General features: G+C 54.6%; 1 protein-coding gene across 3 annotated transcripts in view; it reads right to left on the bottom strand.

Annotated features, from left to right (window-relative positions):
• Window positions 1–787: 787 nt before the first annotated feature.
• ZBTB16 (zinc finger and BTB domain containing 16) overlaps window positions 788–27,328 on the bottom strand; it is a 184,104-nt gene continuing 157,563 nt past the window's right edge. For all 3 annotated transcript variants that reach the window (XM_044257875.1, XM_044257873.1, XM_044257874.1), the window contains exons 5-7: window positions 12,779–12,949; window positions 7,823–7,990; window positions 788–5,853 (exon numbers count right to left, since the gene is read on the bottom strand). In XM_044257875.1, the coding sequence (XP_044113810.1) occupies window positions 5,624–5,853; window positions 7,823–7,990; window positions 12,779–12,949 (569 nt within the window). In that variant the 3' untranslated portion in view covers window positions 788–5,623. The remainder of the gene's footprint in view (window positions 5,854–7,822; window positions 7,991–12,778; window positions 12,950–27,328) is intronic.

The raw sequence follows: 27,328 nt of genomic DNA, 5'->3' as shown, positions 1-27,328 counted from the left end.
AAGAGCTGGTGGGAGCCGCGGCGGGAACCCGAAGAAGTAAACGGGCCACTGCTGACTTCAGACCTTGTTCCAAGGACCAAGTCACAGTGCACAGAATGCTATTTTTAAACTAAAAAATTTCAGAAAAAGATGTCGTGGAGCATGTACGTGCTTCATAAATATGGCAGAAAGGGCCACATAACTACCCCAGAGCTTCCTCTGCCCTCATCCCCCACCAGAAATCTCAGTTCCTCTAGCGTTAACCACCCAAGAAAAGGAAGAGAAGACAAAGCAGTTGTTGTTGTTTTTTTTTTTTAAAAAAAGGGGACACTTCAAGCCAGAGACAACTGAATTAACTTTATTCTCTTCTAACTGCAGATTCAAGGTATACAACTGAACATTGCTATTTTTCTTATGAGACTTATAAATAAAAATACAAAAAATGTTCACTACAAAAAAATCTACTGTTAGTAGGATGTAAAAAATATTCTCTTTGCTATAGAAGGCACAAACTTCACTTAGTGACACATGGAGAGAGAAAAAAACCTGCAGCAGTAAATTCATTTTTTTTTCCTTTTTTTTTTTTTCCTTTTTAAATCTTGTCAGAAACACTGAAATTACAAAGAAACGCATCAATCTACACGAAACGAAGGCAGATGCGGAAAAGCTGCGACCAGGACCGCACAACGTGGGGTGGGGAACGGCATCAGGGGACGAGAGAACAGGTAGTAGGGCTGGCAAGCGAGACCGGGGTGGGGGGTGGGCAGGATGGGGGCTGGGCAGGGAGTCTGGGTGGGGAGAGGGGCGGGGCAGGGGGGCAGGGGTGGGGCGGGAGGGGGAGAGAGATTTGTACAAAAAAGTAACCGGGTAAAATTGAAGAAACGAAATTGGGCAGCCTCCTAAAATTAGGCTAAGAGGAGGTGCTGAGGTAGACATGAACTAGAACATCCATTAATTAAAAACACTATTCCGTAATACAGAGCGATCGGACTGGCACTTGTGCTGTCACCACATAAGACAAGCCACAAAAACAAACAAATAACAGAACATAACACCCAAACCAAAAGGCTTAGTTTTGCTTGGTCCAGCAGGGCAGTAGAGCCCTCAGTGCTATAATTTACATACATATATATATATATATTTATCTTTATATATACGGGTCGGATATCATGGTGCACCACCACGGCTTCTTCACCTCACAAAGATCATGCATAACACACTACTGTGAACGAATGCCAGGACACACACCAGGAGGCTGGTACCCTGTCTGCAAAGGTCCCGGGATGCCGAGGACCCCGGGAGGCAGGGCGGCCAGCTTGCGGGCCTGCGGGGACCCCGCGCCCCTCTCTCCCCACCCTTCTCCCCTGACCCAACCTCCCTGGTCTGTCTTGCACCCCTCTCCCGGCCGGCCCTGCCTTTTCCTCCACCCATCAGCACCCCTGAGCTGGGTCGTCTGGCTTTTTCCCCTCCTACTGAAATATTCAGGTAAGTGCCGCCAGGAAGCTTCAGGAAGGAGGAAGCCAGTTGGGGGTAGAAAAGGATAGAACACAGGCCTCGGATAAATGAACAGAGTTGGATCTTCTTCTGCTTTTCTGACATCTGGTGCCCCCATCTTTCACCCTTGGGGGGTTTTTTGCAGGGAACTGTCTACACCTCTCCTCCGCGCCCCCCCACACCCCCCAGCCCTCTCCTGGACAGAGTCCGGAGGCCGCCCCACCACGGGCTCACTCCCCTGCTAGGAGGTAAGCCAAATGGCCCTCTCACTCCGGGGCCTTAACACCCCTGCAGCCGGTGGGACCAATGGCATCCAGAAGGGTACCATACACTTGTGAAAAAATGCAGCAGTTTTGTTTTGTTTTCTACACACAGAGAAACTGTTCAGGCACGAAGATTAAACAAGCCCACATTGCATCCCTGGATTGTACTGGATCACTGGGGCCCCCAGTCTCCCCCCCGACCCCTGCACCCCAGATCGACCTTCCCGCTATCCATGGCCTCCTCCAAAGCAGCCCAAAGCAGCAATGATATTTACTATTTTATATCTCTCTCGCTATATATATATATCTCTATATTTGTCTATCCTATATACACATAGGATTTTAATGCTTTGAATGAATGAAGGAGTGAATAAGGAAAAGATCACATGATGGCTAAATGTCACCGAAAGCATTAAGGGACAAGCCTGTAGGAGCTGAGCACTGGGAAGGGACCACTAACCAGCTTGGGCTCTCCAGGCTGGAGAAGTTTCGCTACGCTGGGTAAGGCAGTAGCAAGCAGTACGGTAGTCAGCAGTTCACGGCTAAAGGCAGCGGCTGGCCAAGGGGCCAGAGGGCTGAAGGAAGAGGGAAGTAAGAACACTCAGCTCTCACCTGGGGAGACAGCACCTCCACCCCCCCTCGTCTCCCCAGCCCCCCTTATCCAGACCCACCTCAAGACTCCACAAGCTTTTTGACCTTTACCTCGGCCAGGAGGCCCGGCTAAGAAGGCCTTGGCAAGGTCCGAAGGATTTTGTCTTTGTGAGTAGGAACCTGGGAAAGAAGCACGCTGGCCTTCCTCGGAGGGGGAAGGGAGAGCGAAACCAGCATGAGGCATCTTCCTCCCTGTATCCTTCAGACCCCACAGCCTTGACCCTCTTTCCTTACTTCCTGGCTAGGGACAGTGGGGGCAGACACGGGCTCACTTAGTACCATCCGATGCTGCAACACCAGATTACAACAATACCGTGTGATGAACACACAACCACACACAAAACACACGCACACACATGTACAAAGGGATATTTTGGTGGTGGTGGTGGTGGATTTTTTTTTTGTCTTTTTTTTTTTTCCTATTCACATTACAAAAGGAAAGGGCAAGGTCTTGTAGAACTGACGAAGGAACTAACAAACATTACAAAAATATTACAATTTGTTAAATATTAGCTCAACCCTCTCAGCTTTTATGAATAGGGCAGGAGACCCAGGCTGCATGGGAAGGGTAGGGGGCAGAGAGAGGTGTCAGCTAGGTCTATGGAATTATTTGATTTTTGCCCCCCCCTTCCCCATCAAAGTTGAATGATAGCTTGCTGTTAAAATATTGTTTTCTGGGATTTACAGATCCCCTGAGGGCCAGCAGTCCCCTTTCTTCCCAGACTGGGGGAGGAAGCATAGTGCATACTGATTTCTTACAGACGGCCCCTCCCCCAGGAAATTTCCTTCTTTTCACATTATCAACATGACAACGGCTCTAGTCACATATTTCAACTTTTTTTTTTCCTTTCCAAAGCTCTAAGTCATTATTACAATTGCAAAATAGCATCTTCCCTACCTTATCATCCCCAATCAACAGTCTAGTGACAGAGTCCCCCCCAGTTCATATCCCGCCCCCCCAACACACAATTTTTAAGGCCTTCCGATTTGGTGGGCGAGATTGCGGGGGCTGGCAGGAGGGCCGGGACCAAAGGACGGGGTGGGGGTGTTCACAGCAGCACCCATCTCTCTGACTCCCTTAGAGCCCTCATGACCCTTCTCCCCAAAACCGCTTCCCAAAACCACTTTTCAAAACCCAAGATAAAAATGGCAGCCACAACTTTCTCGGAGAGAGAAAGGAAAGAACACACACACACACACAACTCTTACAAATAAAGCATGAGATGAAACAGAGGGCCCATCCCAAAGTGAACACAAATATTGCAAATGTGCTTTCCAAAATTCAGGGCGGGGAGGCTGGGGAGAAGGGGGGGGTAGCAGAGCAGCAGAATGGGAGGCATGAAGGGAACAAAAGAATGGAGGAACGTAAGAGGTAGCTTTTAGAAAAACAACACCCCTACCCTCATACAACAAAACAAAGCCAGGCTCATCCCCACCCAGCCCTGAAGAGAGACCAATTTTGGCAATGAGCAAGCACAGGGAGGTGGGCCCACAGGGTCGCCAGGAGCTGAATAATACAATAATACAGGCCCCTAGACTCTAATCCCCCAGCAAATTATAAGAAAGGTGGGATCTCCTCCAGGATGTTTTAGGCTGAAGCCTTGCTGGGCGCAGAGGACTTGGGCCCTGGGCAGAACCAACAGTGACTCCCGGGTGCACCCGCCACACCCTCCCCTCCGCCCACCTTCTGCTGAGCCCCGGCTCTCGCGCTCAGATCCTGAGTACTGGACTCCTTCTGTACAGCTCCTTCCAGCGGGGATGGGGAGGGCTGAGGCCAGCGGAAGTCTGTGAAACCAACTCTTAATTTACACAAGAAACAGAAAAGAACATCCTCCCTATTCCTCCAACCCCCAACCGAAAAAGAGATACAGGGGTTAACAAAGCTCATGAGGTCACAAAAAACTGAGGTAATTCAAGTACAATGTGCTAACAGGGGAACCGGGGACACAGAAAAGAAGCAAAACAGAACACAAGGGCCAAAGCGCTTTCAACTCCTCCTCCTCCTCTCCTTCCTCCTCCCTGTGGACTGGGGGGTGGGGGGCCCTGAGAGCTGGGAATTCTGTGCCGCTCTCTGAACCAGGGCTGGGGTCCCCAGTACAACTCAGCAACCCTCCCCCCGCCCAGCCAGCTACCCTGACCCCTAGACAGGGGGGGGTCCCCTTCTCCAAGAAGGGCATCCACATCCTTCCCTTAGATGACGAGTCCTTACATGGATTCCTTCTCCTAGGGACTAAAAGTGGGGTTGTAGGGATTTGTGTTGGTTTGTTTGGTGGGACAGTATATACCTAGTTAACGTTTTCCCATTTTGGAAGCAAAAGCAGCTCAGCAGGAACCTCGCTCAGGACAGGGCTTGGCGAGGGTGTTCTCAGAAAGCTGAGGGCAGCAGGGTGGGGAATCTGGGAGTCAAACCCAGCTTCCCCACTAGGGAGACTGGGCGAGGAGGAAGATGCCCCCCCCACCCTGTCCATGAGGGGCTGGGGGCCCTGTGCTTGGAGGACAGGAGTCACTAGGGAGGCAGGGAGCAGGGAGCTAGAGAGGGACAAGAGCCAAGAAGCTGCTGGAGACCTTGAGGGGACACTGTCATGTGGCAGAATGGAGGCAGGGTGGGGGGTGCTGTGCAGGGGAAGCAACAGATACACTGAGTGGTAGGAAGGGAAGGAGAGCTCCTCCCACCCCCATCTGCCCCAGCAAACCAGAGCTGCCATGTGACCACCCACTCGTGACCGGCCCAGCCCACCACCTGCAGGCCCCCTCCCTGCCCCAACCCCGTTCTGAGGAGTCAGTGAGAGAGGGGGACAGGCGGATTGTTGGGCTCCGACCAGAGGCCCCCCTTGCCCCCTCCCCTGCCTCCACTTCTGGACATCGAAGGGGGTTCTGGATGGAGGGATGAGAAAAACATACCACTCTCTGAGCTGAACAACCCCCTCCGCCCCCACCCAAGAACATGAGGCCAACCAGAGCCCAGGCAGAGAGGAGGGACAGAGGGGGCCCCCCTAGCCCCCCCGGGGAGGGGCAGTGGCCGGGCATTGGGTCACCTGGAGCCCCAGAGAGAGTCCAAGGCCAGACAGCTATCAGGTTTCCTTTTCCTTGTCTCTTTTTTTTTTTTTTTCCTTTTTTTCTCTTTTTTTCCTTCCTTTTTGTTCTATTTCTCTTTTGCCGCCCAGAGGCTCGCAGACTTCACCCGCCGGGACGCAGCTCCCCTGGCTGCCCGCTTGCTGCCGCGGCCGCGGCCCGCCTCACACGTAGCACAGGTAGAGGTAAGTCTTCTCTATCCTCCAGTCGGGCGGGATCTCCTCCGGCTTATGGCCCTTCATGTGCTTCTGCATGGAGGACAGGCTGGGGCAGTACTCGGTGCAGATGGTGCACTGGTAGGGCGAGGCGCCGTTGTGCGTGCGCAGGTGCTTGATCATGGCCGAGTAGTCCCGGGAGCGCTGGTGGCACAGCTTGCACTCGAAGGGCTTCTCGCCTGGGGGGGGAGGGCGGGAGAGAACCAGTGTGGGGGGGGGGCCGTGAAGGCCTCCCCGGGGGTGCAGGGGGTCTCTAGGGGGGACCCTCATGCTTGCTGGGGACGTCGGTCCCTCTAGTTCAGCGCTTTCCACGAGAGCCCTCCGTGAGGATGGACGTACCACTCAGGGCAGCAGCCACTGGTCCACTGACCCACCGGGCCCCTGCCGCGTGGCCAGGGTGCCCGGAGCTGCGGGTTCCACGGCGCTTCCGGTCGCTCATCTCACCAGCCCCGGGCAGCACGCGGCTGCAGGGGTGCTCGCACACCCTTAGCCCTGCCTTGCTCTTCTCAGCCCTTCCGAAGGCCCAGAATCTTCCCTTCCCAAGAAAGGACATGGGGGTCTAGGAAAGGGCCAGTGAGGTGCCAAAAAGCCCTCGGGGATGGCTCTTCAGCACAGTTCTTTCCAGGGGGAATAAGAGGTAGAGTCCTTTTCTGGGCTACGGCTGGTGGGGAGTAGGCGGGTCAAAGTGAGGGAACCCCGTTCTTCAAACGTGCTCCTTCTGGGAGGCTACTCCTCGAAGGCTCCGAGAAGCTGCCCCTGGACCCTGCCTTCCTGGTGGGGCTAGAAAGGGGTTTGGGAGGGACAGACAACCTCGAGGTGCCTGGCCACACCCTGGGTGCTCCACAGCCTCCTCCCGGTTAGAGTCCCCTGAGCTGAGCAGAGGGTGTGAGGGAACCTTGTTTCGATACAGTAATTAACTGGCCGGCCATCTCGCTATCGATACTCCTCTGTGCAGAGGCCCCAGCAAATAATGAAGTAATGAACAGCCAAAGTGATCTAACTATCGACCCGCTATTTACAATAGTCACCACCAATGCATTTAATGATCCGCTCGCCGGGTCACATCCCCGGCAGGGGGCTAAGGAAGCCCCAGGGCTCTGGAAAATGCTCGGAGTGACTCTAGCTGTCAACACCAAGCACCCGAGGCTCCCCTTGTGGCGCAGGCTGGAGGCGAGAGAGCAAAGCTCGGACAACACAGTATCCTCTCTCTGTTGTGTCCTCTGTCCACCCCCCCCACCCCTGCACACTCTCCCCTCAGCCAGTGGCCAGTGGGACCTGTCCGAGGTCACGTCTTCCCCATCCTCTGTCCTCTGGTTGGGACAGCTGTTCCCCTGACTGGAGGAGGCATCCTAGTTTGCTGGATCCCACTACCTTCCACTACCTCGCATCCTCTTGGGAAGTCCTTCTGAGTATCTACCTTTCTGCCCCGCCAACCTGCACTGTGCTTCCGGGAAGGATGTTTAACACTGGCTCTCCAGAAAGGAAGGATTCCGTAGCATTCGCCCGTGGTCATGTTATGACCACTCCCCATGTGGCAGACCGGAAGCAGCTGAGGGGACGTCACTGTCCTTGGAGTCGGGAAGATTTGGGCAGGGTGGCCTGTCATGGGCAGGCGGCCCCAAGTTGGGCCATGCTGGACCCTGAGGCCACCTCCACTTGTTTTGTCCCCAGACTCCACACTGGATTGCATTCTTTTACAGAAAAAGGAACGTGCAGGCCCTCTGAAGGGGTAAACATTAGACACGTAGAGGGGTTTGTGTATACCTCAGTTCCTCTGCTCCCCGAAAGCTCAGCCTGACTCCCAGCCCAGCCCTCATCCTCGCCTAACTCGGTGCCCCCTAGACCCAGTTACAAGAAGCTATGCCAGCCTTTGCCTTCTGTCACCAGGCCAACCTGACCCCAATCAGGGACTCTCAGATCGTTGTCCTCTGCGAACTATGGGCATAGCTGCCTGGAAGGCCAGTGTGCGGTGATCGACTAGCAATGTCTGCAGCAGCCTTGGCCCTGGCGGAGGCACAAGGGCCAGCGTGCTCACCTTTCCCAGAACACATTCCACTCTTAGGCTCAGCCTCGCATCATGCCCCCCCCCATCACCCCGGACACCCAGGTACCAACACCAGCTCAGGGGCCCTCCCCGGTCCCCTGTACCTGTGTGCACCCTATAGTGCGTCTCCAGCTGGTGCTTGAGGCTGAACTTCTTGCCACAGCCATTGCACTCATAGGGTTTCTCGCCCGTGTGGATGCGTTTGTGACTCTTGAGGGTGCTCTCATCCCGGAAGCAGCTGCCACAGAACTCACACTCATACGGGTGGTCGCCTGTGGGGACAAGGGGCTGAATCAGGGCCTTGCCTCCCCCACGCCCACCCCCTCCGGGAGACAGCAGGGTGTGGAGAATGCCTATCTTCACCACCGTTCGCCAAAGACAACATCAGGACCTGCGGCCCCTTCTGGCCTCTGGTGTGAACCACGGAGTATGTGTGTGTGTGCACACATAAGCATATGTCACTGTGGCCCAGGCCTCGCCCATGGGTCCAGAGCCAGGCTCAGGAAGAGAGAGCCCGACTGGCTGCAGGATGAACAGCCGGCCCCCGCAAGGGAAGAACAGACTTGTACACTTTGGCACATTGCCCCCCAGCTCCCTGTGCTACCTTCTTTCCCTTTCCTGCAGGTCAGGGGCAAAAGCTATTCTTGCCTGACTGACTCCCCTACCCTTAAAAACGCCCTTCCAACTTGGGAAACTAGAAGATACCGCCCCCAAACACCTTCTGCTCTCTCCCTGCTCCACAGTTTCAGCAGCTAAGCCCTCTGCCTGATTTCGTCCCCACCTGCCCATCAAACTCCTACTCATCCTTCAGGGCCCAGTACGTCAGCATGGTTTGGAAGCGTCCCATTAGTGCCACCAACCTGGGCATACTGAGTCACTTTCTTCTGTCCCAAAAGAGAAGAAATGCCTAGCATGGTGTCATTTTAGTAGCAGGATACCTTTTATGGTACCTTCTAATCAAAACGGCCCCGTCCGTGGGCTCACTACCGTCTAGGAACCTTACACACATCTTATCACGGAATCACTGCAGTAACCCGACGAGAAACGCAGAATTCTCATCGCACCGTGGGGAAGCCCGAGGCGCTCAGATGGTCTCCACGGTCAAACAGCTCGTAAGCAGCGGAGTCGGGACTCAGATCTGGTTTCGGGGCCTGGACACGTGATAACCTATCAGATGGCTAAGTGACACGCTATCCTGTTTTCTCCTGCCATGTGCACTGTGCTTCTAGGACGGAAGTGGCTCCAGGGCAAGAAGGGAGTCTTGTTAATCCTGGTTCCCCGGGGTACGTAGCACAGGGCTGACCCGGGGCAGACGCTCAGGAAAGGGTGGGTCGACAGAGCTTAAAGCTCAGGGAGAGCAGCAGCCCCTCGGCCTGGAAGCTGGGCCCATCAGCCTCCCTTCTGTGCACGGCGCTAGCCAGGCCCCTGGAGGGGGAGAGGCTGGGGTGGGGGGGATTCACCGTCTTTTGCTTTGTACCCAAAGTGGAGGCTTTGGGGGCTGAAAGGTGAGGCCTTCAGCGACTTATTTATTACAGGAGTGAAGGCAGAGACAATAAAGATAGATAGATCACCCCAGACTTTGTTCATGAATATTTAAATATCGCTGATTCGTCTTGTCACTGTAATTACAATTTCTCTGGGCTGCATCTCCAACAACCACAGTTTATGGTAAAGAATGGCCCACTGTATTTCACTTGTCCCTCCGCAGATGTGCGGGTCTGCCAACCGTGTAATGTCCTCTGCATTTCATACATTTTCTTCAGCTGCTGAAGGTTTAAGTCATCCACAATGACCTACGTTTTTTCATTATCCCCGTGTCAAACTGCACTCGTGCCTGGGCATAAATTGTCCTTCTCGTTATAGACTCGCATGCCTGTGCCTTCACTTCCTCTTTAAAATGATATTTTACTCTCTTGTCTCTCTCCTCCTCAGGCCGCCAACCCAACTTCCCCCCCCACCCCCGTCTCAAACGCAGGCCCCTGTCCCCACATAAATTCTCATCTCTTCTGATGGCTCTGAAGGGTTTTTAAGGCTCTGTGGGGAGCGGATGCTGGGGTCGGCTCACCACGGGCTCTCCCTCTCTCTCTCTGCAAGCAGCTCCGAAGGCAGAGCAGGGTGGGTGGGAGCACTTGGGTGAGGAGTCAGCCGCTCCGAGGAGAAGCGGAGGAGCAGAGCCAGCCCCCCAGTTCGTACCCATCCAGGAGGCACGTGCAGGCCTGGGGACAGACCGAATCCTAGGGTTTTCGGCACCGCCCTCCCTCTCTCTCTGCTAGGGCCGTGCAGACCGCCGGGTCCCCCAGCAGGCCCCACCCAACCCCAAGGGGAGTAGAGGTCGGTGCAGACCCCGGTCCTCGTTAGTGGTGTGTCTGTCCCAGCGAGGGTCAGTCTGGGCGGGCCTGTGGCTCACCTGTCACTCTGTCTCTCTGCAGACGTCTGAACACACGGCCCCTGTCTCACATCCGACTCCCCCTCCCTGCCAAACTGGCAACGATAACGACTTTAATCAAGGATTCAGTATCCTCATTAAGATATAAATAAATAAATAAAACGGGCCACGTGAGATTTCCAACGAGCGCCGGTAATTAAAACGTACATCGGCAACCACCCGGCTGGTGGGGGGTGGGTAGCGGGGAGCTGCCGTCTGTGCCTTCCCCTCCAGAGGAGGGCCCTGAGAGTTTAAAAAACAAAGGGTTAAGGCAGAGAGGTTTGTTTGATCCGATTTTTATGAATTTAATAATGAAGTGGATCACAAGTTAAATGAGTTTAAATAGGAAATCTCCAGAGTCAGCCCAGGGAAAGGAGTCAAAAGAACTTAGAAGGAAAACACACACACACACACACACACACACACACGTGCGCGCGCGCACGCGCGCGCGCGCGCACAGACTTTGAAGCCCGACGAGCACCTGGCCGAAAATCCTCACCCTGAGAGTTAATGGTGTCAGTGTTGCCACAATGTACACAAAACTGGCTGCAGAACTCAAAATCCAATTTGTGGTATGTTGATTAACTCTGTAGCCTCTTTAATGAGCTTGACATTAAGTGCAGGACAAACGAGACTAATTAGAGGCCCTCTGGCCTGCCCAGTGCATCTGTGACCCCAGTGGCCTAGCCTCACCTGGTGGTTTCCCTGGCACCAGCCAGACCCCATCCCGGCCACTCTTCAGGCCCCTCCCTGCCAGCCCCTGCTTTAGCACAGCTGAGAGTTTATTATATGATGAGCCGTGTGAATCAGGGATCCATCAATGCCAAGAGCGCGGCTGGACTAACCTACCAAACACAGCTGCCGATGCTAAACACCCAGCCCCGGCAGCAACCGGGCCAAGAACAACGGAATAGTAATGAGGCATTGTGTGGGGGGTGGGCTAGGCCTGCAGAGGGCTGGTGTGCACGGGGCCTCACGGGTGTGAGAATCGATGGGGGTGAGCGCGGGCGCGCGGGGCCAGCAGTGTGCTCCGCGTTTCCTGGATTGCACAAGTCCTTCTCCCAAACTCAGTCTGCAGAGAGCCCCTCCCCACAGATCCCGGCCAGGACTGGCCCGGCAGCAGGGGCTGTTTCGAGGCCTGCACTCCTGGAAGAGAATGCGGGCAGAGCAGGGCATATCCTAGGTAGACTCTCAGCAAGTTGGGATCCTTCCAGTCCAACTGATCTGACCTAGCAGCCTGCTCAGAAGCAGCTGGAAGGTGACTAGCCACCATGTTAAGGCTGAACTTGGGGACCCAGATGGGAGGAATGTGAAGACCTGAAGGGAATGTGCACAGAGGCACTACAGAGCTGACACCCCCCCTTAGCCCTTCTGGTCGGGCCCTACCCGCTGAGACCTCCCCTTGTCTTATGCCAGCAAACCTCAATGTTTCCAGCAAGTCAGGTGATGCTTAAGGCGATGTGCGCTCGCCGCCCCCCCCAACCCACGTGAGTGGCACCAGAAAGTGCAAGGCCAGGCAGGCTCCTGGAGGAGACTGCATGCTACTGGGAGGGGACCTGCTTGGTCCACAATAAGTAAAGCACCCCCGCCCCGTTAGCAGGGTGTGCCACCCAGGAAAGGTCTGGCCTGCATACTTAATCCCAGAGCTGTGATGAGACCCAAGAACGAGGAGAGAGAGAGAGAGTCCTACCACTCGTGCCTTGAGGCACATAGATTTGATACTCTTCCCAAGAGTCATGTAACCCTGTTACAGACCCCGATACGGAGTCGGCCTCTGTCTCCCTGGCCCCACCCCGTGCCCCAGTCTCACGCCAGACCCAGGACAGAGCACACACGGGCAGAGACACACGCAGGCTCAGAAAGGGACACTCCTTTATCCATGTGCAGTCAGTGAAGACTCAGTTTTGTCACAGAGAAAGGAATGAATTTAAGTCACCCAAAACAATCTGCCTCCTGGCCCTCGGGGTCAACCTTGGCGGTGGCCCCAGGGACAAGCCAGTACCGACCACAGGGCCCAGCCCCCTTGGCTCACAAGTACCTTTCTCCTCCATCACTGGCTCCTGGTCAATGTGCCCTCATCGTCTCCCTTAATCAAGGTTAATGGACAAGGACAGAAAACTTGCTTCTGTTATTTCAGGGCAAGCAGGACCCCTTCCTAATATTTCCGGGGCTGCCGTCAGGCACGCGTGTCCATGCGCTGGAGGCCAGGGAGAGGCGAGGGCTGTGGCACAGACAGCTAGAGACCAAGCAGGTAGGCTTTTTTCAAAACGTGTTTTGGGTCCACCCTCATCAGAATCTCTCAGGAATACGGGTCCATCATATTGTGCCTTGGGTCCCTTTCTCTATCCACGACGTCCAAGTTGTGGGGGGGGACCCCAAGAGCCTGCATTGCTGAAGAACTCAACATTCTGTTGAGCACAGAGAGACTGAGACTCACAGGTCCCCTAGGCAGGATGGGAAGAAGAGCTAACACTTACCTGCGCGATGAAGCCCCTCCACGCCCCCACCTTGAGCAAAGGAGGGCTAGGTCCGACCTGGCCTGACCCCTCCCCTGTATGTCCCGGGAGGTGAATCCAGACACAGATTCCTGGCTACTCGGCTCCCGCCACCCACCTCCGCGCCCCAGCGGGCTTACCTGTGTGTGAGCGCAGGTGGCGTTTGAGGGCGGTGTGGCTGGGGAAGGTGCGGTTGCACTCGCTGCAGATGTAGCTGCGCACGCCGGCGTGGACCTCCATGTGCTGCTGGAGCGCACTCTGTGCCTGGAAACGCTTCCCGCACAGCAGACAGAAGACGGCCATGTCCGTGCCTGTGGGGGACAGGAGCAGGGACAGCCTCAGGACAGCTCCTGACTCATCCGGCTGGAGCAAGCACCAGAGGCCAGGGTCAGGGCTATGTCTGTACTCCCCCAAGGTCAGGGGCGAACCCAGGGGCCAGGCCACGCAGCATCGAGGGAGCACCCGGTGTGTGGCTCCAATGGCGGAAAAACGACTTCCCTGTCTCCCTTACGGCGCCTAAAGTCTAGTGGGAGAAAGAGGCAATCAAATCTGTCAAAACGACAAAGGTGAGGCACGGCTTGGCTGTGTCAACAGCAGGGTACCAAGATGGTGCGCGTCAGAGGGACTTGTTGGAGCCTGGGATGGGAGGTGTGAAGTCGGGGTGGCCTCTGTGGGGGGGTCACAATCACGAAGACAGCACGTGCCAGCCAGAGATGGAGTAGAGCTATTCTGAAGTCCTATCTCCAGAAGGCAGGCTCAACCTCCTCACCGCTCAGGTAAGGCAAACAGGGCATGGGGACTACGCAACTTGCCCGAAGTTCTGCAGGGTTCAGAAGCTGCCGTCCAGCCCAGGCCACTTGGGTCTGCATCCTCTCCAGAGGCTAGCTACAGACCCTGTTCCTTTAACCAGTTCTCCCTGCACCGATGCACACATCTTAAGAGTCTCTTCATTCAACAATGATTATTCTAGTACCTTCTGTAAGAAGGACTCCCTTTGGGACACTGGGGATCTAGCCCTGGAAACCTACACCAAGTCTCTGCTGTCAGCACAGAGGTCCCCCAGCACACGGAGCCATGAACACTCTGGCCTGGAAAGAAATGCGTTATCAGAGGATCAGACAGAAGAACAGTACAGATGGGGTGGGGGACATGGAGGGGAAGGCCAAAGGAGCAGGCAGGGCCAGGCCATAGGGGGGGTCTTGAAAACCACGGAAGACATTTAGGCAGCATCTCAAGACACACGGGCAACTGTCAGAGGATTTTAAGCTAGAGACTGGCATGAGATTTTCACTTCATTCTGTCTGGTCATTCTCTGCAGTGATCACAAGCACAGGTCCCTGCCCCGTGGTACCCTACAAAGACAAGCTTCCAACTCCATTTGCTGTCAACCACCTTTCTGATCCTGCTCTGGAGCCACAGCCTCTCTGGGCGCAGCAGCACAGGGGGAAGCATCCACACCCACCATCTGAGTCCTTGCCAGGGGCTCACTGCCCACCATTTTGGATCCTACTTCCCCGAGCAGGTCCGCTCCCCTGGGCAGCTCATTGGCTGGCCCCCCTGGCTGGCATCTGGTGCTCAGCCCCGCACCACCTGGCCCTGTGCAGAGGACGTGAGTGGGAAAGGTGGACAGGCCTAGCATCTGTCGGTGCAGCCCCAAGGGGATCAAGGGCAGAGCTCTCTGGTCGCTCAATGTGGAATCAAGGAGATCTGGGCAGAAAGTGGGTGAAGAGAAGGACAGCATGAAGAGCTTATTACCAGTCTGGTCCATCCAGGGAGACAGCAAAGGGGTGGCCTGTTCTCCTTGCCTGAGTCCCATTCACAGCTGGGTTTAGGATGAACTAGCAGGAAGGCAGACCCTCCATCACGTTCCTCCAACCCTCACAGTCACCTGTGTAGCCACGGGCCGCATCCAGGTCCAGGAGAGGCTGGACACAATGCAAAAGCCCCGTTCTGCTCCCAGCCTCGATGAGCACAAGGGAAAGGAACCAGTACAGGTGCTTTATCGATGCTGCCATCCCAATTAACACGCGCCCCCAACCCCACAAGGCAGGCATTCTCATCGCCCTGGCCACGAATGGGAAAACAGAGCAGTCACACAAGTTGCCTAAGGTCACACAGTCAGAAGAGGCAGGGCTGAGATGTGAGACTGCTGAGGTCTGTCTGATTTCCGCCACCACAGAGCTCAGCCTTGGGCTGCCTGTCTATCCGGGCTTCTGGAAGGGACACCATAGGGAGTGCGCCAGTTCTCACCCCGCTTGGGCCGGGAGCCCCAGCGCGTCTGGGGCCGCTCCAGCGACAATTAGAAAACCGGGGTGGGGGGGAGCACCGGAAGCAGAGTCACAAGGTACAGCTCTCTGAAGCCTCCCCACGTCCCGGGCCAGCAAGAACTTGGGGGAGATGCTGGCGTGTCTGGCTGGAACTGGCTGAGGGGAGAGGCCTGCCCAACAGGCGCAGCCACAGGGCTGATGGCCAGCGCTCAGTGTGCAGCATGCCTAGGTGCGCAGGCCATCTGCAGCGAGCTCTGTGACATCCCAAGGTACCAGCCCCGGCCCCAGCTAAGCCCCGGCCCCAGCTAAGCCAGATGTCCAACAGCTGCCTCCCACTAGCAAGCTAGAGCCGGCCTCGTGGGCAAGCGGAGCCCTTCATCACCCCAGGTGCCCCCTTGGACATCACCTGAGATCCCCAGCATGAAAGGCACCTGGGTCAGAGAAAGTGTGACATTCCTGGTAGGGACACTCCAAGCCGACACCGCCAGGCCCAGAGGAGTTCTGCAGGCTGGTGCCCCGTCAGCACAGGATGGACTGAGGACACCACAACCCTCAGCTCCCTGGGTCTTCCCAGGGAAGCTTCTCAAAGCTGCCACCCTAGGCCACCCATATGTGGCCTAAACTCCCGTCGTACGCATCCAGCAGCCTCCATGAACAGTTACCAAGCATAGGCCCTGAGAGGTGACAAGGGGGAGGCTGAGACCAAACAGAGAACTGGGGTCCTGGACAAGCTGGGGACACAGACACGGAGACCTGCCAGGGGACAAGATGGGGAGACTCCATGAGAACTGTGGCACTGAGGAAGGAAGACTAGTGAGAAGCCAAGGACCAGGAGGAGGGACAAATGGAGAGACCAAGCTCAGGAAACACCACAAATAAGTTTCAAAGCAGGCAGGGACCCAGGACAGCCCCAGAGGGTGGAGATAAGTGGGGAGGGACTGGCCAGGGGAGGGATTCTGAGGACAGGAGTGGGGGGGGCGCAGAGAAATGAGGTCCAGGGAAGACAGTATGACGGGATCTGGCATGGGGGCTCCATCGGGAAGCGGGGTGCACCCAAAATCCCCAGGTGGCCAGCTCTGCACCCTGGTAGCCAGTTTCAAATGACATCATCCCCCCTTGGGAAGGAAATGCCACCATGTCCCTGAAAGGGTCCCTCTCCCTTTCCTGGTACACCTCACCAGGCTCAGGGGCCCTCCTTGACCACTGATACCCTGGTCGAGGTGCAGAGATGAAAAGAAGGGGTCTCTGAGGCCCCGTATCCATTCTCCCCTCTCCTCTGTTTGGAGACCGACAGCTGAGAAGACAGAAAAATATTTAAAAAGGAGAAGGTGGCAGGCGCGGGGGGGAGTGGAGAAGTGGAGAAGACCCAAGAAAAGCTACTGGTGCATGCAAGCTAAAAATCCAGAGACTAGATTTGAGTTATTAAACCATTTGCTGCCGTTCCTGCCTAGCTGATTGTTCGCATGTATGATGAGTCAGGGCAGATTCTATTACACTGGGAGATTAAGCAAATAAATGCTAGCTTTTGGAAACACATTAAAATGTGGGACTATGGAAATAAAATTATCTAGAAAATTGTATTAGCAATTCATTAGCTCCATGAGACGTGCGGCTGGGCAAGAGGCCGGGCGGCAGGACCACGCGGCTCCTCACACCGCCCGAGCCCCGGGGACGCCCGGTGCTCCTGCTGCTGCTACAGACAGACCTCATGCCTGATACCACTGTGGAGGTGGGACGAGCCTCCACCGTTTGCAGAAAACCTTCGGGAATCATCTGGTTGGCGTGACACCAGGGAGATGAAAGCGGCCCAGGGGGGCTTGGCTCTGCTGCTTCCTCGCCTCGTGTCTCTGAGCAAGTCAGTGAACTTCTCTGGACCAGAGTTTGCTCGTCCTTGGCCACCCAGTTGTCACGGAGAGCATCAAATGAGAGGCCCAGGCGCAAAGGCTTTCCAACTATAAAGTGAGAGCAGAGCCCCTGCCAGCCCAGACGCCGCCTTTGTCTGAACGGGAGAATCATCCTCTTACTCTGGGCAGACACAGAGAAGTCGCCTGGGTGCGCGGCTCTGGCGAGCAAAGAGGGCTGGATCCCCGCCTCTGATCACCCCTTCCAGCCAGGCATCCCCCTACAGCCACGGACGGCCCAGATGGGGCTCACGGCCACCCTGCGCAACACACAAGCTGAAGTTGCTCTATCAATCCTGGGCGGCTGCTTCCAGAAAGCGGACTCTAGAGGGGGCATCTTGGATGAGTTACACCATTTAGGACTCAATGCCAAGAACATCTTCTTCCTCTAAAGCCCTCACGACGAAAACCCTTTGATGCATTTATTTTTGACATTCAGCTCTGCCTACTAGATTGCAAGCAGGGACTGCTCCCTTCATCTTTATGTTCCCCAACCCAGAGCACAGGGCCTGGCAGAGCGTAGGCACTCGGTAACTGCATGGGGCATGAGAGACTAAGGAATGAGCTGTGGGACGATGGCAAAGGGCAGACAAGGGGCAGGAGGTGGGGGGGGGGGCAGCCCTAGTACAGAAAGCCAGACGGCTAGAGCTAGAGAGAACCTCAGACCAAATGTAGCCATTACCGGGCACTTCCAGCAGGGCTCTCTTTGGAAATCAGTAACACCAAGTGACCCACAGGCATCTGATCTGCTTGGGGTCTCTCGTGCCTGTCTGGAAGGCTGGACAGGACTCCCCAGTTCCCACTCTGCATCTGAGCTCTGTGGGTCAGCAGCAAAGACCGAAACCACCAGAAGATGCAGTGAATCCAGCCAACCTCCGTGCTGGCCCCCGAGCGGCGGTCCCGCCTTGGCGCGGGGACACTGGGCTTCATTCCTTCCTCTAGGATTCCTTCCTCTAGGGAGACGGCATTCCCCTTCCTAACTCACCTGCTCCTTCCAACTTCAACTTCCCAGGACTGTTTGGGGGCAAGGACACGTGTTTCTGAGTACGTAAATTCTGCAAAAGTTCTGTTTTGTACCAATCCGGAAATCATAATGTAAACTGGCCACATAAATTAGCCTGGGTCCAAAGGAAATAGTTTATCAGGTCAAGGAACAGCACCTCTGTTCTGCTCTGCTCTTCCAAAGAATGAATGGGGGCTCCATCTTGACTGCACTCCAAAGGTGTCTGCCTGATACTGTATATCACTAGAGGTAACGTACCAGGTTATGGAATGAGATAACCTCTTGAATGAAAAGCCTGGGTCTAGGTAACGTGGACAAGGCCCATGCAAATATCTGGACTGCCACTTGCCTCCCTTCTGTCTCAGGAGACGGTGACCCACAGCCCATCCCCCCTCCAGCCCTAAGGGCAGCACGGCCCGTTCTGGCTGCAGGGCATGTCCAACTAGCAGACTCTCGATTTAAAACAAGTTTAATTATAGCCAAAGGATGGGAGAAAGCCAAGGCCAGGGTGGAACCTGAGGCAGGAGGGGTGACACAGATCCAGGATATTTATTTCACCGAGGTGATGACCGGGTCTGAAATTATGAGACACAAAACCCTCATGTTTACACCTGTGCCATTTCCATACCAATTAGCTCTTTAATAGAAAGGAAGGAGCAGGATCAGAGGGGTACACAGCTGGAAAAGATGTTCAGGTGCTACACCTTCTTGGAACAAGGCTCTTATTATCTCCAGCATAAGCAGTTTCTTAATCAAAAGAGCAGAGGGATCTAAATATACTCTGGCTTTTTTCGGTAAGCTAGCTGTGACTGCCACGTGTGCATGTGCTGGACTTCGTGCACGCCTGTGTGTGTCTCTGCGTGCACACGGCCCACAGATGGGCTTGTCGGGTCCAATCCCACCTAACCTCACCCAGCAGAAGAACAGCTGTCTTCCCCGCCAACCTCCCCTACGGTTTTGTTTTTTCTCCCCAGAGGAAGAAAATATTAACTTTAGGGTGGCTGCAAAAACCTTGATTTAAACTGGAACCATTCTCCACCTTGCACCCCCAACCTGACCCACAAATCCTTCAGCCAGGCCTTTCTATTCCCTCTGACTCCTGGATGCCATTTCTGGCCACAGGCAACCCTGGGTAGCCCCACACCAATACCATCCTGGAGACTTCCCTATCTTTCCCCTTGCTCTCTCCTCTGCCCCTGCCCCCAGGTCATTGTTAAAGAGCACAGAAGGACCGCATCATCCACTGAGCAAGAGAAAAAGACCAAGAGGGGACAAGCAGCCCAAGGCTGACTCACCCCACAGGAAGGCTCTGTCTGCATCTCGAGAGGGTGGAGAAGGCTACAGGTGCGGAGGGAGCAGGGACAGAGAGCAGACAGAAAGGAAATGAATGCCCAGCCGTGACAATGGTGGGGATGCCTCCCTTTTGACTCCCCTGTACCACCCTTTAGGGTTTGGCTCCTTTTCAAGGGATCTACTGGAGAAAGGGCCAAGAGCTCCCTTGTTAGATGTTCTCTTGGGCACAAGTGACAGGAGCATTTGGGTTGAGCTCCTGAAATCCCAGCCTTCAGAAAGCTAGCTGCTTGCACAATGAGGGCCCAGTCTGCCATACCAAGAAAGCGTCAGCCCCATGACCCCTTTGAAAGACAGCTTCCAAGAGTGGGAGACAAGCTCCACTATATCCTTTACTGCTGGCAGCCTCCCTTGAAGGACAGCTAAAGAAGATGGAGAAGAGGGGCACCTGGGTGGCTCAGTAGGTTAAAGCCTCTACCTTCGGCTCAGGTCATGATCTCAGGGTCCTGGGATGGAGCCCACATCAGGCTCCCTGCTCAGCGGGGAGCCTGCTTCCCCCCCCCCTCTCTGCCTGCCTCTCTGCCTACTTGTGATCTCTGTCAAATAAATAAAATCTTTAAAAAAAAAAAAAGAAGAAGAAGATGGAGAAGACACCCCAGGAGGCCAGCCTCGAACCAGATCAGTCACCAGCCTGTGTACGGGGGCTTGTCTCCCACATACAGAGTCTCCTGCTGCTGGGACACCTTTAATCCTCGGTTCAGTTACCTCTTCTCAGACCAAGCCTAAAGCTAAAAACCTTAGCATCTAGTCTTCTTGTCGATGTCAGCCTTGTCAGTTCCAGTCTCCTCATCCAGCCCTCCCACCCCTGTTTCCTTCTTCTGGAATCTTGGAAGGCAGTCTATAGAAACTTCCACTTCCACAAGGGAAAGGAGGAATGTGAGGGCTTCATACCATGAGCCCACGGAGCAGGGAGTTCTCAATGAATAACCAAAGAAGGGGCGGGGCTAGAGCAGCAGATTCAAATGTGTTTTAAGACGAAGCCACGGATGGGTGAGTGATTGCATGTCTCAAAGCACACGCCCCTGTGCACATGTGCGCGTGCACACCCTCTCGGTCTCTGGGGGAATGTGGCTGTACCTTCAGGCAGCAGCTAGCAATGCTGGCTTCCAGAAAACTGTGTATTTGTTTAGCAGTGAGCTGCAGACACAAGTGCATTTCATTACCCGGCACCTCCAGCTACAGTAAACAAATTTGTCAGCTCACTAGCTCATTAAGGTGCACCCCGGACACGGGGGATTTATTGAGACCTGCACAATAAAAGTAACATGAATGGATTTACTAATTTTGTCAATCACTCCAACAAACGAGCCGGAGAGGAAGAGGAACTGGGGGAGGGGGACAAGAAAGGGGATGGAAAAGGAAGGGAACGAAGGAAAACGGAGAAAGAAAGTGGAGTTTGGTTTGCAAGACAGTGTCAACAGGTGAAAAGGAGACCAGATCAGTGCTCTGCTGAGGCCTGGTGACGTGTCCGCCTCCGCGCTCCACCCACCTCCCGGTGGGCCCCACGTTCCAGGGGGGACAGGCCCCTGGCAGAAAGGGTGCCGAGGGCAAACTCGACTGCAAGATGTCAAACGGATGGGAACGTGTGCCTCCGTTCCGCCCTCCCCGGCATCTGACGCGGAAGTAAGGAAGCCGAGGATTCAAAGCCACACGAGGGGAAGGAACTGCGTCCTCCACACCAGAAGCGACCGGCTGCCTCTCCCGGTACTTCCCATCTGCACCTGCAGCCACTTCCCAGTCGTGTTCCTGAGCCCTTCCAGACATTCCTGAATCCAAACTTCCCCCACAAGAGCAAGAGGAGGAAGCAAAGAAGGAGCGGTGGAGAGAGAGAGAGAGAGAGAGAGAGAGAGAAAGAGAGATTGTGTGTGTGTGTGTGTGTGTGTGTGTGTGTGCGCGCGCGTGCAGGGGGTGGGCTTGGGGTGGGAAGTAAATCCAGAGAGGTATGCAGCCCTCTGGTCTGTAACTTTCAAAATGACAGCAGGACTGGGGCAAAGGTCACAGGGTCCACGGCCTTAAGCACCTCGGCCAGCTGTGGCAGTGCAGCCTGTAGCCCGCAGGACGCCTGCCCGTATAAATCAGCGGTAAGCTGCACCCGCTGGGGGCGAGGACAATGGGCCCACACGGGGGCGGGAGGCAGGACAATGGGGCCTGGCCAGTGCGCAGGCCCGGAACAAATGCGCCCTGGCACCACGGGGGCCCCCATTTGTGAAACTAATTGGCCCACGATTGAAAAATTGGACCAACTTCAACAGCCCCGAGAGGAAAGGGGCAGCAGCCCGCTGTCGCCTAACCCAGCCCAGCCCCTGGGCCCAGCCCTGGGATCAGAAGCTTCTCACAGGTACTAGCCTCTCCGGTGGAGGAGCAGTGCCTTGAAGATGGGACCACGCAGTGGAGAAGGGGCTGGGGAGTAGGGCAGGTGGACAAGCTGCCTTAGGGACCCATGGTCAGCTTTTCCTCCCAGGACTTCTCACTTCCTCGCCATGGAAGAGGGGTAGAAGACGGGAAAGCCCAGGGTCTTCAGCCAGAAGGCCTGTCCTCAAGTCCTGACTCAGTGACTAACTTGCTGTGTACCGTTGGGTAGGTGACTAGACCTCTCTGGGTCTCTGTTTCCTCACTCGAAAAATGAATGTGGAAGTAAATGATCCTTGAAAGCTTTTCCCCCTACTCTAACAGTCAATTATCCTAGGCCTGTTGAAGACTGAAAGATCCTTTTCCCCACTAAGATGTAGTTCAGGCATTTCTCCTTCAAAGTCTGATCTGACAGCCCTCTTTTAGTTAAAGAGAATCTCGAGGCTTCCCTGGAAACCAGTCTCGGGCTCACAGAGGGATAGTCACAGGTGAGGGAATGGAAAGACCTAACCATAAGTGAGAATCTGCTGGAGGTCAATCCAGGTCTATCAGTCCTAAAGCCTTCTCAAGCAGCCCTGTGAGACAGGGCGTTCTCGGAAGATGGGGGAAAGCAAGACTTGAGAGTGACCACGAGTGACCACAAGTTACCTACTGAGTTCCTTCCAGAACTGGCCATCCACTCCGAAGGGCAATCCCTGAGTCACAGGGTCTGAGGGTGCCTGCGGGGCTCTGTGCTGATGGGGTGGGGACAGGGGAGCAGACCCTGCTCTCCCATGCCCCCAACACTGTCATAAGAAGTGACCCTCTGATTTCCTTAGGGCCCTGTGCCTACGCGTACCAGGCACTGGAAGTCTCAACAGTGGGCCTAGAACTTGACGGGAGGGCACTGCAGCTCCACCTGAAGAGAAGGTCCAATGTCCTTATTTGGAGAATAAGTTCTTACCAGGTCTTTCTCCTCACGTGCGTTCATTAGGTGGACAAGACGTTTTCTATGGGGAGTCCATCTCTCCAGTCCCAGGCCTGCCTCGACTCATCTTGAGGCCCCCCCGCCAGGGGAGGAACCAGGGCCCAGAAGAGGGGTCTCTGGGAAAACAACAACTCAGCTGGGGTCTTCTTGAACACATCCTGTAACCCCCCAATGTATTCCAGAGACAGGGAGGTGAAGGGAGAAGGAGGTCCAGAGATAAAAGCTGGGGTAGACCAGGAGAAACAGCGGCAGACAAAGACCCAGAGACACAGCATGGTCTGGGGAAGCGAGCAGGGGCTGGGGGGGGGACAGATACTCAAAATAAAGTGAAATGCTGATTGTTTCAGAGCCATTTCAGGATCTGACACACATCAGGCATTGAGAAGAAAAAGCAAGCCCACATAAATAAACAAAACCCAACCAAAAAGAGAGAGAGAGAGAGAGAGAAGGACGTATTCATTTTACTGACATTTTAATGGTTCCTCTCTTCTCCCCCCCCAGAAGATGATTACAAATTAAGCAGCTTTTAAACGCTTTTTACTGTCAACAATTAAAAGGAGGCTGGGAGCCTGAGAGGGTGGTGGCCATTCATTCCCACGGTAACCGGGCTATCACAAGCCCCGCCGGCCTTCCCGTACTGTACCTCGCACAATGGCCAAAAAGGGAGAAAGCACGCAGGCCGGTATTTTGGAGGACATGCAGAAACAAATTAAAATATAAAGAGCTACAGCACAAAGATAGCTACCAAGAGTGAAGGCGGGGCAGGCCAGGCTCTCGGGAGGGACCGTCTTGGCAATGGCCGAATTAGAGCTCAGCCTGTGACACCTTGTTTTGGGCTGCCCTGCATTCGTTTTATGGGGGGAGAGAGAGTTTTATAGGAAGGATGAAGGGTGGAGGTAGCCTTCCTAGACAGAGAGGAATAAAAAGGAGAACCCAGGTGCTCTAGGCCAGGCCCCAGGGCGTGAAGGGAGGACACACCTGCTGACTGAACCTGACCTTCAACCTCGGGCCCAGGTCCACCGACACCCTAGCCCTTCATGACCTGTGCCCTGTCTTTCTTGGGGGCCTCACAGGGAGAAACCAGGTGATCATCATTTCATTCTAGTCAGAGGATAGGATTTCATTCCAGAGCGAACCAAAAGAGCAAATAAAACTTTTTAGGGACGGACCCTCTTCTTCCGCAGTCTACACTGCCCCCCGTGCCCGCTCGAGCTGGATACCACTCATCGCTGGGGTCTTTCTGAAACACCAAACCCCTTGGGTTGGGTCCCAGTCCGAACTCTTGTTCGGACTCTTTGGCATGGATTCAAAGACCCCAAATCATCTCAGGTGCCTTTGGGAATAACGCGGTAAGGAAAGCTCACCCCCAGGAGATAGGAGAGAAAAAAAAGGACTGAAAACGAAACAGAGCCGGGCCAAGCCGCACGGGATCCGGCTCCCTGTCTCCCTCCCAAGCTCTCGGGAAAGCAACACGGAAAGTAACGGGAGCGAGCCGGCTCCTCGGGGAGGATGCGCCGGGTCCGTTTCTGTACCGTAAAGTTTAATATGCGGGAGGGGCAACAGAGAAATAAAAGAGACACGTCCCCTTTAAAAGGAAATATAATTTACAGTGTGCAGCCAGGCGGCCCATAGTTTCAATCTCGTTTACTATAGAGAAAACTCTGCTAGCTGTTCTCTATCCCACAAATCCGATTTAATCAGACAAGCCAGCCAGCGTGGCTTGGAGTAAAAACGGATAATTAGTAAACAGAGAGCTACTCCAGTGCTTCATTGGCATTCGAGTTGGGCTACTGTGTCGCATTTAAAATGCAGTCTGATGAAGTTTACAAAATCAAACCATTTGTTACTCCTATTGAAGAGGCTTCAGGCCACTTGCAATTAAATTGGAATTAGTGCTCAGAATGAGACACAGCAAATTCATACTAAAAAGGGATCTGACTTTGAGACATTTGACTTCACTTCAACAGTTTTCCGTGTGAGTGTGTGTGGGGGTGCGACGGAAAGACTCCTCAGTCACCCCGACTCTGCAGGGCCCCAACTCCGAGAGCCTGCCCCCCACAACCTGTGCGTCTCTGGACTGGCTGCAGGGGGATGGGGCCGCAGGGGAGGGGAGGGACAGCTGACACTGGAGAGCCAGACCCTGCATTCACACCAGGACGATACTGTACTAGGGAAAACGTGTCCACAAAGGACCATATGGCTCCCTTCTGCATTGAGCCTTTGGACAAGGGGGTGGAAGGGGGGCGGGGAAGCTGCCAGAAGGCACACTTCCAGGGGGCACCGGCCCCGCCCACCTCAGACAGCAGGCTGGCGGCTCCCAGAGAATGGGGGCACCTTTTCCCCCTTGGCTGGGTTCCTGTGACGCTCCTGCCTTCCCTCCCTCACGGACGCAGGCACAGGGACGGTTTCTGAAACCACGTCCCACCCATCGGCACATTCCTGGCCCCGTGTACGGCCCTTCCAGGCAGAACGGGCAAGGCCAGCTCAGTCTTGGCGGGGCTTCCTGACCTAGAGCCCCCAAACTGTCCAGGGACAGAATTCAGGAGGCTGGTGAACTTGGGGAAGAAAACAATCACATCTTTATTTTCACCAACCTCTACCTAAAATTTAGCAGCTCCTTCAATGGGAAATGAAAAAAACAAAACAAAACAAAAAAACACACACAAAAACACAAAAAACTAACCAGTTGTATTAGCTGTACTTGTGGCCTGGTCATCAGCTGTACATGTATTTGCATACCACATCAAAAGTGTTGCATTTATGTCGAAATATTTATGCAAACCACTCCTGCAAAAATACAGCGGATATCCAGCTACTCCTTGAGTTCAACAGGATAACAAAGAATCACACATATGTTATACTACAGTTGAGTTTTAAAAAAGTATTTTGATATCCATATTTAGAGTTTCCATTTATAATCTTAGGTGTTTTACTTTATGTACTTGGAGACATTATCCTAAGGGAGAGTTCATGGATTTCCCCCAGACAGCTCCTGGAGCCCATAGCACAAAATACTGAGAATTCCTGGTTTTGAGGGCCAGGGGTAGTTTGTGTTTAATGGGCACAGAGTTTTAGTTTGGGAGAAGGAAACAGTTCTATGGATGGACGGTGGTGAAGATTGTCCAACAATGTGATAGTGCTTATTCCCACTGAACGGCACACTTAGAAATGGTTAAAACGGCGAACTCTGGGGGTGCCTGGGTGGCTCAGTGGGTTAACCCTTCGGCTCAGGTCATGATCTCAGGGTTCTGGGGGGGTCTCTGCTCAGCAGGGAGCCTGCTTTCCCCTTTCTCTCTGCCTGCCTCTCTGCCTACTTGTGATCTCTCTCTGTCAAATAAATAAATAAAATCTTAAAAGAAAACCAAAAATGGCAAACTCTGTTATACATATTTTATCAAAATAAAAAGAAGCTTTAGTCTCGACCAGTCAAAAGTTATTTGTACGTCCCACAACCCCTCTGCTGCCCAGATGTATCCAGACTAAAAACCAGTTTCACTCTTTCCCCACTCCTGTGGTCACCACGTGACCATGTATGGGTCTTTGGGAAGGACCCAGCAGGTGGTCCAGACGTCTCAACTCTGACACCAACCAGCCTTGGTGAGTGGCTTAAGTTCAAAGTTTACGGTCTCCCTCTCCCCACCAGAATGAAAGCCGTCTGAGAGCAGGGCCTCCTTTCTCTCCCACCCCACTGGACCTCTTGGGCCTGACAGGTGTTTGATGAATGTTTCCTGGGACCAAGGGCCGGATGAAGGACTAAACAATGCATTTCATCTCTCTGGACCTCAGTCTCATCCATGATGTAAAGAGGATAGGCTCCATGATCCTTTAAAGCTCCTACAGTCCGAGGGGGTTCCATCTGCTCCTCGTGCTCCCCACCTGCCGCCCACAGCTTCTCCAGGGTGCAGCCTCTAAAGCAGACAGGTCGGGGAGGCGCTGTGATGGCAGTGGGTCTGATGTGGAAAACGGAGGGTGACACGCCCTTGGACCCCAGGACCTCCCTGCCGTCCTTGGGGACGACCCCATGTTGGCCCACGAGGCCTCATGCCCTGCCCGCCCACGGGGGGAGGAAATGGGCTGGTAATGATGCTCAGAGGGAGGGCGGGGAATTGACAGGCTTGCTGCGTAGACAAGGGATGAGAGGGTGTCCCGGAGGCCCGAGGGAGAAGCACAAAATACTCACAGAGGCACATGTCTCTGAGAGCCTGGACAGAGGAGATGCTCCTTTCTGTTATTCAGGGAGGTGGGGGAGGAATCTGATTATGGTCAAGAAAGAGAAACGAAGCACCAGCCACCAGACTCCCCCACTTCCCGCAGATCGGGAGGCACACTCCCCGCGAGTAGGCTGCATCCTGACTCACGGCACTATCCCGGGGCGAGGAGGCGGCGCGCCTGGCGGATGTGAGCCTGGGCCTCGAGGCCACCTCAGAGGGTCGTGTGTGTTCCCTGGACAACGGACGGGCAGCCCGGTCCTCCCCATCCCACGCACGCGCACGCACCCCCATGACGTGTGAAGGACGGTCTGGAGAGAAACTCCAGCTCACGGTCCTAAAAAGGAGACGCAAAGCTGACTGTCCCTTTGTGGTCTGGGGGTCCTCCTTCCCTCCCGCGTGAATCCTGTTTCCCAGGTTTCCCCTTTCAGTTCCTCCTCCGGAGTTCCTGGGCCACTCCCTGCCGGGACAGGGGCCTGCGGAGGGGGACGCTCAGGCCACCGCCAGGTGTCTGAGTCCCGGTCATAAACGCAGGGGCCAGAGGACACTCCCCTGAGCTGTCCGCTGAGCATCCGCTTTGCTCGGTCACCACACCTTCTGTCCTCTTGTCCTGCCTTCCAGGGACCCTCCTTTCTCTCTTTGGGT

The sequence above is a fragment of the Neovison vison genome, chromosome 7 (assembly GCF_020171115.1).
Source record: "Neovison vison isolate M4711 chromosome 7, ASM_NN_V1, whole genome shotgun sequence".
NCBI lineage: Eukaryota > Metazoa > Chordata > Mammalia > Carnivora > Mustelidae > Neogale > Neogale vison.
Note: the sequence above shows the minus strand (reverse complement) of the source record. Positions and strands in the feature narration are given on the sequence as shown.